General features: G+C 43.6%; 1 protein-coding gene across 1 annotated transcript; it reads right to left on the reverse strand.

Moving 5' to 3' along the window:
• Positions 1 to 530: 530 nt before the first annotated feature.
• On the reverse strand, positions 531 to 2,197 carry dmrta2 (DMRT-like family A2; the record flags this gene model as incomplete). The annotated part of the gene is made up of 2 exons (XM_080735177.1): positions 531 to 1,414; positions 1,726 to 2,197. The coding sequence occupies 2 exons, from the start codon at positions 2,195 to 2,197 to the stop codon at positions 531 to 533; spliced, it is 1,356 nt and encodes a 451-aa protein (XP_080591303.1).
• Positions 2,198 to 9,159: the final 6,962 nt, after the last annotated feature.

Raw genomic sequence — 9,159 nt, forward strand, 5'->3', positions numbered from 1 at the left:
ATCATCATCAGCGTGCCACAAGTTACGAGCTTTAGGCCTATCATTTAGCAAGAGCAAGATGATATATTATAGGCTAATTGTACCATGTATCAACAATTCTATACAGATTCTTAAAACGATGGCGTAAATGAGTTTAGTTTGCCTTCTCAGGCAAGGCGTCTATTAACGCCAGATAATAAGTCTATTTACAGCAGCTCATAGCAAAAAGAAAAGAAACGAAAGAAAGAAAACACATCACAGACGTTCTCCAGAACATTCAACACTTTTGGCCAGAAATACAATGTTCATTCTTTATGGAATGTATGGCCTGATCAGTCGCAGCAGGTTCGGAGGTTTATAACAATGGTTCTCAAAGTGGATTCCAGGGACTCTGTTGGTTCCTTTAGAGGGGTCTAAATAACTCTGACAGTGACAGTGTACAAATGGAACCAAATGAACCCATCTGGGTTCATTTCTACACTGCCAGAGTTAAGGGGAGACCTTGGAATTTGAAAGTTTGAGAAAACACTAGTTTATATAACCACACCAGCTCACTGCTTGTCAGGCGTGTTGTTGACCAAAGGGCCGTACAGGCCGTTGGCATAGCCTTGCTCCTTATGCAAGAGAGTCCTGTCCCTTATGAGGTCACTGAAGGCATAGTCCATGGGGGGCCTGAAGCCCAGCGTCGGCATCAACCCGGCGGTGGAGTACGGCGTCATGAAAGCCAGTCCCCGGCTGTGAGCCGAGTAGGCCAGACGCAGCGGGTTGAGTCCCAGGTGGGTGCCCAGGGGGTAGGCGCTGGGGTCGGTGCCGAAGTGCGGCGCGTTGGGCTGGAGAGGAGAGAACGCAGAGCGGTTGCTCAGTGTCATGGCTCCGGGCAACATGGGCCTCGTGGGCGCGGTGGTGCTGATGGGAGATGGGTGTGCGGCGCTCTGGAGCATCCGCTCGGCCGTCCACGTCTCCTCCGTGCTGGCCTTGGTGTGAGCTTGGCTGCCTGCGCTGTTGTTGAGGATCTGCTCGATGGCCTGAACCACGTCCTTACCGCAGCCCTGCAGCACCAGCTCCAGCACGCTGCGCTTGTGCGTGGGGAACACCCGGGTGAGGATGTCGATGGCGTTCATGTGCCTGGAGGCCGCGGAGGACGGGGACGGCTCCTGCTCCTCCTTGTCCGTCTCAGAGCCGGAGTCTGAGCCCAGCGGGCTGGCGGAGCCCGGTGTCTCCTCGCCGTCCTTCAGGGGTTTGGAGACCGGAGAGTTGACGAACGACTCGCCGTCTCCGTTCTCTGAGCCCGATCCGCCGTGTCGGACATCTGGAGAGGAGATCCCCGGTCCCGAGTCGCTGTCGGTAGACAGTGATTTCCCATGCATGTGTTGCGGGGTGCTGGAGCCAGCCATCTGGCTCTTGGAGAACAGCTCGTACTTCTGGAGACTTGAATCTGTGACAAAGAGAACTGCGAAATGTCACTATAGAAATATACTACCGGTAGGCCTACCACATCATGATTCAGCCGAATGGCAGAATAAAATTAAGATAGCAATAGCAAGAATCCGAATTTAGCACACTGATGTTTCCTTTACGCACAGATTAAATAGGCTATATTCACTAATTTGACGTTCATATTAACCTATAGCCTATAGGCCTACTCGTCCACAGACTCATAGTCACAACCTGTCACCTGCCAGCCACCTGTCATTTAGACAGTGCAGTAAGTAACGTGTAGGCTGTATAAAAAATAGCCTCACTCACCTGAGTTGCTCTCGCTGCCGATAGAGCCGAACACCTCGTAGTTCTGCCGGGGAGGGATGATGCCGTTGGCGGCGGCCAGGGCCAGTCCCTCCGCCGTGCCGTAAAGCAGCTGCAGCTCCCGGGCCTCGTTCTCCTCCTGCGCCTGCTGCCGCCTCAGCGCCACCTGCGCGGCCATGACGCGCTGCCGCTCCGCGATCAGCGTGCACTTGGCGCACATACAGTCCTTCCAGCGGCAGTAGCGCTTGTGGCCTTTCAGGGCGGAGACCACCCCATGGTTCCTACAGCGGGCGCACTTCGGGGTGCGCGGAAATTTCTCCGTGGCCCGGTAGAGCAGCGGAGGTCCCCGCAGCAGGCTGCTGGCCATGGACACGGGGATGGAGGCTGCCGCCGCCGCTGCCGCCGCCGCCGCAGCCCCGGGGTGGACCTGGTGGGACGCCGGGGTGGATGTAGGGTGCTCCGCTCTCAGATCCATGTCCACTTTGTTCGCCGATTAACTTTGATTTGTATGATATGTATGTGATCTGTTGTTACTTGTTGCCTATTTCTTGGGCGGCTAGCCTATATGACACAGCCTTGTGTTTGTCTAATGTAGAGACGTTCGCTGGGCAGTTCCCGTCATCTCTGGCCAACAGGTGAAATTAGGACTCTCCCTTCCCAGTTCCCTTCCTATTAACGAAATGACATGAAAGCTCTGGTTAAATCTGTCAAAAAGTGACACCTAAGCTATCATCTCAGTGAACTGACGGCTTCAGAGCACTATGTGTGAAGGAGTTACAGTCGAATTAAAATCCAATGCGCTATGAGAGAAGTGCCTTCCTCCCTCTGCTTAAAGTTAGATTCTCAAGGAGGAGCCGAGGTTGTTACTCGCTGCAGCGTGAGACACTAACTTCCTCAAGAGATTGTCAGTGGATACAGATCGCTCTCGCTCCCTCTCTCTATTGTTGCTCCTACGTTTTCATTAGACAAATTTGACAACAATGTGGCGTCTCATTGGCCAAAGGGGGAAGGGGCATTCTGATTGGCTTGCCTATTTTTCCCCCTCAACTGTGTCCACCTTGGTTCTTTTTCAAAATATCAAGTGTTTAGAATCTCAAGGAGGATTCTGGAGAGCTCAAATTGAAGCCTGTTTAAAATAATAAAAATATAGATTTAAACGGCAGATAATATGTTAGTCTCGTTAATTGGGTGGACTAATATGCAAGTCGTGATTAAAAATATTTAACAGCTGCACTCTAAGCCTTTGCGAAATAGTTTTAAGCTAATAAAAACACACACAAAAGTGTTGCATTACTTGGCATATTGATCAACATATCTCAAGCCTTGAGTACTAAGTGTTATGTGCGATTTAATGCATTTTCCAGTTCCAATGCCGTTTTGTTTCCTGTGTGAAAAATAGGCCTAGACCTAATTGAGTTTTTTTTTTTTTTTTGTATTCCCATCAAGCTATAAGGTAAGCATCATTTATATTATTGATTTGAGCGGTGGAATGTTAAATCACAATTGTCAAAACAGATCGTGAAAGTCAATACTGTAATATTTTATGAGGTCTAATAAAAGAGACCTTCATATAGGCTTACAATTTATGCAAATTAACCATATCCTTGTTTTTGAACAGGGAATAATTAAAATGATATGACTATAATAACCATTAGCTAATCATGACGCTTTATTTTTAGTAAATATTATTTTGGTCATCATTTTCACACCTGGTCAACACGAGGACAACATGTTTTCTGTTACCTATTTTTCTTTTAAATCTGTATTATTTTTCTACAGAGTATTTAAATGGTGCGAGTTGTAGCCTAGCTATGTTAAAATGAACGAAAACTACCTTTATTCTTTGCACGGTTGTTTCACATACAGTATATATAATATTTCCAGGAATATGTTAAGATGTTAATTGTCACTCACGTTCCTGTCTCATCAGCAGCAGTCGCTGAAACATCACAACGAAGAAAAATAAATCTCAATGTTTTTGCATCATTTTACAATTACATGTTTATTAACGAGTTGGAGAAACAAATGGTCAGCGTATCTTTACCTTTTAATAAGCAAATTATTTAGACAATTTCGTACAGTCAGTGCTATAATTGGTGGTTATCATTCATTATTTCTGAATGCATTTTCATTCGTGTAAGATATTTAGACTGTAAACCATATTAAAACGCAGATTCAATGGATCAGACTCAGAGTATATCTGTCCTCAGGGCAGGCTCTCAGCCGTTCCGCATCACTCAACTTTATTCTCCGTTGTGCAATATTACATTTCGTTTTATATTATTTATTTTTTATGATAATTTCAAGAGGAATAAGCAGAGAATTTTCGTTAATTATATGGCAAACTGGACAGATAGGATAGCCTCGGCTCGGCCTAATAAATCAACAACAATCGTTTGTTGTTTCACAGAACAATATGCCAGCATGCCTACCTACCTACCGTGTCCCGAATTAGGGCTAAACGTTGCCTATTATGATGAACGATGATATGGTGGTCCACACTTAATAAAAAAAAACTGGAAAAAACAAGTTAGGTACCTGTTTTCTCACCTTTTCGTGAAGTATTTAATTTGAGATGAAACAGTTAATAGAGACATTTTCCGAGGAGTAAAACCCCCCTATAGCAAAGAGCTTCCAGATCCTTGGAAGCCTATAAAAAGATAACAGAACAACAGTTGTGCAGCCTCCCAGCAGCCGGAGCGCCTCTGTCCGCTTAGCGTCCTGCTGCATGCATGGCTCCTCTCAGCCTCATTGTTTACCTTCTCAATCACTGTAAGCAAATGCCATCTGTTTCCCGCACCGCTGTCATCTGCACCTTAATTGCCTAACCAACGTGCTAATGGAGACTACCGGTAGGCCTATATTATAAACTAGGCTACATCTTTTTGACTTTCACAGAGCAAACTGACTCCGATGGAAATAGCCTATATAAAAGCGTGGCACGACGAATGAAACCACTATGCCGCTGCATAAGTTATATGAAGTGTAGCTTGCAGGCTGCAGCATAATGTGCTTGACTTGTAGTATGCTGCCAGCTCATCGCGCACGATGCAAAGGGTCACACAAACACGCGGGTAAAAAAAGGCGGACAGGTGCAAACAAAGGCAAAGACGCAAAACTTATACATATCTTATTAGTTTTATTATTTGATTGATTTGTTTGTTGACGTCAAGTGAGCTATAGGCCTACATATATCGAAGAGTTGATTATAGGCAATTAGCTGCTCTCTGGCCCAATTAAAATAGCACCTGTTGTGGAATTAAAACTGCACTTAATACAAATTCAACGTTCTTTTAACACTTCATTAAACCTATGCATACATGAAATACAAACCTATGCGGGGCTTTCATTTCTTTCAGGAAGGCAACAGACGACTGTTTTTAACACCCTTTTTGAGCCCAAACAAAGGCTTGGCATTGCTCAACATATGTAGCAGCATGTTTCCGCTGCCCTGCACCCTGGTGAGGCATTCTGGCGGACCTCTGCTCACCGCTGCTGCCCGCCTGCAGCACGGCAGGGCCCGGGTCGCCTCCCGAGGACTCCCGCTGCAACCTCCAGAGTCCATTCAACAGCAGCAGAGAGGTTAGAGTAGCAGTTATACAAGGGGCTGTGAAAAAAAATGCTCGAGGTTTGAAAAAAGCAGCACGTAGGCTATTTACACGCTTGAATCGCTTGACGTAGGCTGCTCACGAAGCGTATCGGTCTGTTAACCCGCGGTTAACGAGCCCCATTGCGATTGGAAGATTAGTTTAGTGCATTCCTTTAATGACTAACCATACAAACAAGTCTATCTGCTATGTCCTCAAATGCTTATTCTAGCATGTTTTGCTTATTCTAGCATGGGGAGAGAGATGGGGAGTTACATGCAGTAAAGGTAGGCCTATTCAGGATCGGGAATCGAACCAGCGACACGCCGTCAAGCTGCGCTGACTCGCTGAGCCTATATAGGCTATACGCACCTGGGCCGGTAGCATATTTAATTAAAATGCTGCTCCACATGACACAACTGAACTGAAGTCTATAGGGTGTGCCAAATGTAGTTCTAGGAGCGGCCATTTCTTGGGTAAACACAGCCTTACACAGGTGTTCTGATTAGACTATAGCATTAGTTCTATGCAATCAAACAATTGAAACACCTGTGTTTTGACCCAAGAAATGGCCGCTAAGGACTACAATGACGTAGCCGTTGGCACGCACTCAATCCTCTCAAAGTTAATTATTAGATTGATTGAACAAGTTTGAGATGCACGAAAAAACTAAAACTGTAGCTGTGCTGTGACAAATAGAACTGATTCTGACGCCTACACACAGAGAAATCAAGGGCCGATTTTGTACCTTAAAAGGTACAAAGGCTTCGTCGCCCCAGTGGTACCCTCGCTGGGTACAGAATTGTACCTTTAACACTGGTACATTATACCTTCTTGTTTGTACCTTAGGACCATTTCTGTACCCCGAGTGACAATATTGTACCTTCTTGTTTGTACCTCTAAATCATTTCTGTACCCCTATAGTGACAATATTGTACCTTCTTGTTTGTACCTCTAAACCATTTCTGTAGTGGCAACTTTTAACCTTCTTGTTCGTACCTCTAATAGAACATTTCTGTACCCCTAGTGGAAACCTTTTCACAGGTTGTAAAAAGCAACATGTAGATCTTTTTCAAACACGAAATAAAACCCAGTCAGATCTGCAATAAAACATTTATTAAAACTGTAAAAAAAAAACATGAGGTCACACCCTCCAACAAGTTATTCATTCACTGTAAAAAATAAAGAATAATATATTTACATTTCTAAAAGCACACATAAAAAAAAGGAATTCCTTCTTTGAACAATTGAGACAACTCACAGAAAGGCAAACAAGTTAAGGAGCAGTTGGATTGATGTCAAATGTCCAATGCAGAAGGTCTAAAGCAGTAAGTATCCATGCGGAGCAACATGACAATCTGGCAGGGAACAAAGAACAATTATAAATAGTGAAGGACTGTTCTAAATCTTAAAATACAAAGAAATAAACATGACTTGCTCAAACCTAAATCCTAAAGAAGTTAGCAGTTAATTCACCGAAATGCTAACTTTATCCTTCTGCCTTCAAGCCTAAAGTTACCTTTAAATGAATTCCAGTGTGAAGCAGACTTGATCCTTGAATAGCAGTTTGTATACACAGTAATGTGCTGCAGCCTTGTGTTAATGTAAGGAATACAAATACAATCAGACCCAATATGAAGTCACTCTTACCTATTTACTTACAAATACAATAAAACTATGTAATACAGATATAAATAGTGTGCACTTTGAAGTTCAAAAAAGAACATCTATGAGGAACAGAACAATATCTATATCAGACAGTCTGGTTCTTAGCAAGCAGAACAATTTTAACTTTCCAAATATCCAATAAATATTTTGAGTACATGCAATGTAGAGTGGATAAAGTCACCTGTAAACACAGTTGGGATGTCTGGAAGGCCATCTTAATCCTCCCAACTTGACTGTACTTTGCAGTGCTGAATACTGGTTTTCTGGCATACCCACATGGACTCCACTGGTGTGAATCTCCACAAAAGAACAAATATGTACCTTAAGTGGCAAACAATGATTTTGTACCTTTTAAAATTCAATAAAGGTCCACAGTTGTCACCATAAGGGCCATTTAAGTATACCCTCTACCAATCACAGGGTACTTTTATGACAAATGTACCTTTTAGGGTACAGAAACGTACCCTTATTTCTCTGTGTGTATAATATCGAAGCAAGTCAATGTCAAAGGCTCGTCTGGCCTGAGTAGGATATAGACTATAAGGAGTGGAGCGGCCGTGTGTCGCTCCTTGACAAACACTTGAGCTTGAGAGGCAGAATGAGAGGCCTCTCCACCCTCACTCTTCACCCGCTAACAACACTCATTTTCAGATGGGGGACAAGTTCAACCCCATATGAATATTTCAAGCATTTCAAGGGCTCTTCAATACCAGACAGCAGTGCCAAAGCCTCTTCTCACTCTCATCGCACATCGCACGCTTTCATTACGCACACACGCCCGCACGCGACCGACCTAAAACGCATTTATTGCGTGAAGATAACTGTCAGATTTGTCTTTTTTGTGTATATATATATATATATATATATATATATATATATATATATATATATATATATAGGTCTATATATATAGACCTATATATGCAGTTATGAGAGAGAGAACCCAGTCAGCAGCACCATGCGCCATGCAGCACACATTCAACAGCCAATTAAAATGCAGTTTCCAGCTCTGTCCGTCCACATCTGCCTCCTTTTACAAACGAATGGCGCAGAAAATAAGGAAGCTCATGAATAGGTGCTCATTGAGATCACAGATGGAGTATGCGGGTTTTTGCTGGAAATTTGAGAAACACCATTGTCCCCAATCAAAACTCAATGCGTTTGCCTACAATGCTGCAGCCTTTGAGCTCGGCCGCTTCAATTGGCCTTGTTTTTGAAACTTGAAGTGTTGAGCACAAAGAGCGGCCTCCTAGATGTCAGGCTCTGGCTGCTGCTGGCCGGCGCAAGAAAAAGAAAAAGAACACAATTATGAACCAATAATTACTCTCCTTCACGTCGCACGCCACTGCGCCCATTCACGCCCCGTTTGGTCCCATTTAATTCTTTATCCCGTGCCTTGATAATCCGAATACCACAGGTTTTGTGGACTTTTCTATGGCTAAATAAAAAAGCAAGAGAGAGAGAGAGAGAGAGAGAGAGAGAGAGAGAGAGGCGCAAGTGATAGACATCGCAATAAATAAATTGGGGATTATCTAAATGAGTCCCAGACGACAAGTCCTGTCTTGGTATAAGAATTGATTGAAATAGTAGTCCATTTAAAATGAATTAAAACGGGAAAAAAGAAGAAAAAAAATAATTATACCAATTCTATTCTGCAACGCAAATTTCATAGCTAATTAATGAAACGTAGGCCTACTTTATGTCGGCTTATATTATGTAGGCTATCCTGCATTTACTGTCAACAACTGAACACATGGGCTATACTAAATATTTATACACATATTCGTTAATAACAGCATTAATTGGAGCACCCAGGCAATATAAAACAGGGGTCTTTAACAGGGGAGCCGGACTATAGGCTCCGAGTTATTAGCCTTAAGGGGGCAAGGGGGAGGGGAAGCCACACTTCTGTGGGATGGGAACTTTATATATTAAAATGAAGCCACCGAGTCTGCCCCATCACTTCAGACTGGTGGTGCTCACTCAATTTAAAGAAACACTTCCATATGATCTCGGAGTCTCAAGTAGTCTCAACATTTCGCTAAATAGCGTTGAAAGCCTCTTTAGGCCAATCAAGCTGCATGGAATTCTTTCTCCACACAAAAAAAGAAGAAAAAAACATCTAAATAAAATATATAAAAGCTGGGACCCTAATTGCATAGCCTATATATATTGTGTCAAC

Source organism: Nannobrachium achirus (genome assembly GCF_963921795.1).
Source record: "Nannobrachium achirus genome assembly, chromosome: 1".
NCBI classification, from domain to species: Eukaryota; Metazoa; Chordata; class Actinopteri; order Myctophiformes; family Myctophidae; genus Nannobrachium; species Nannobrachium achirus.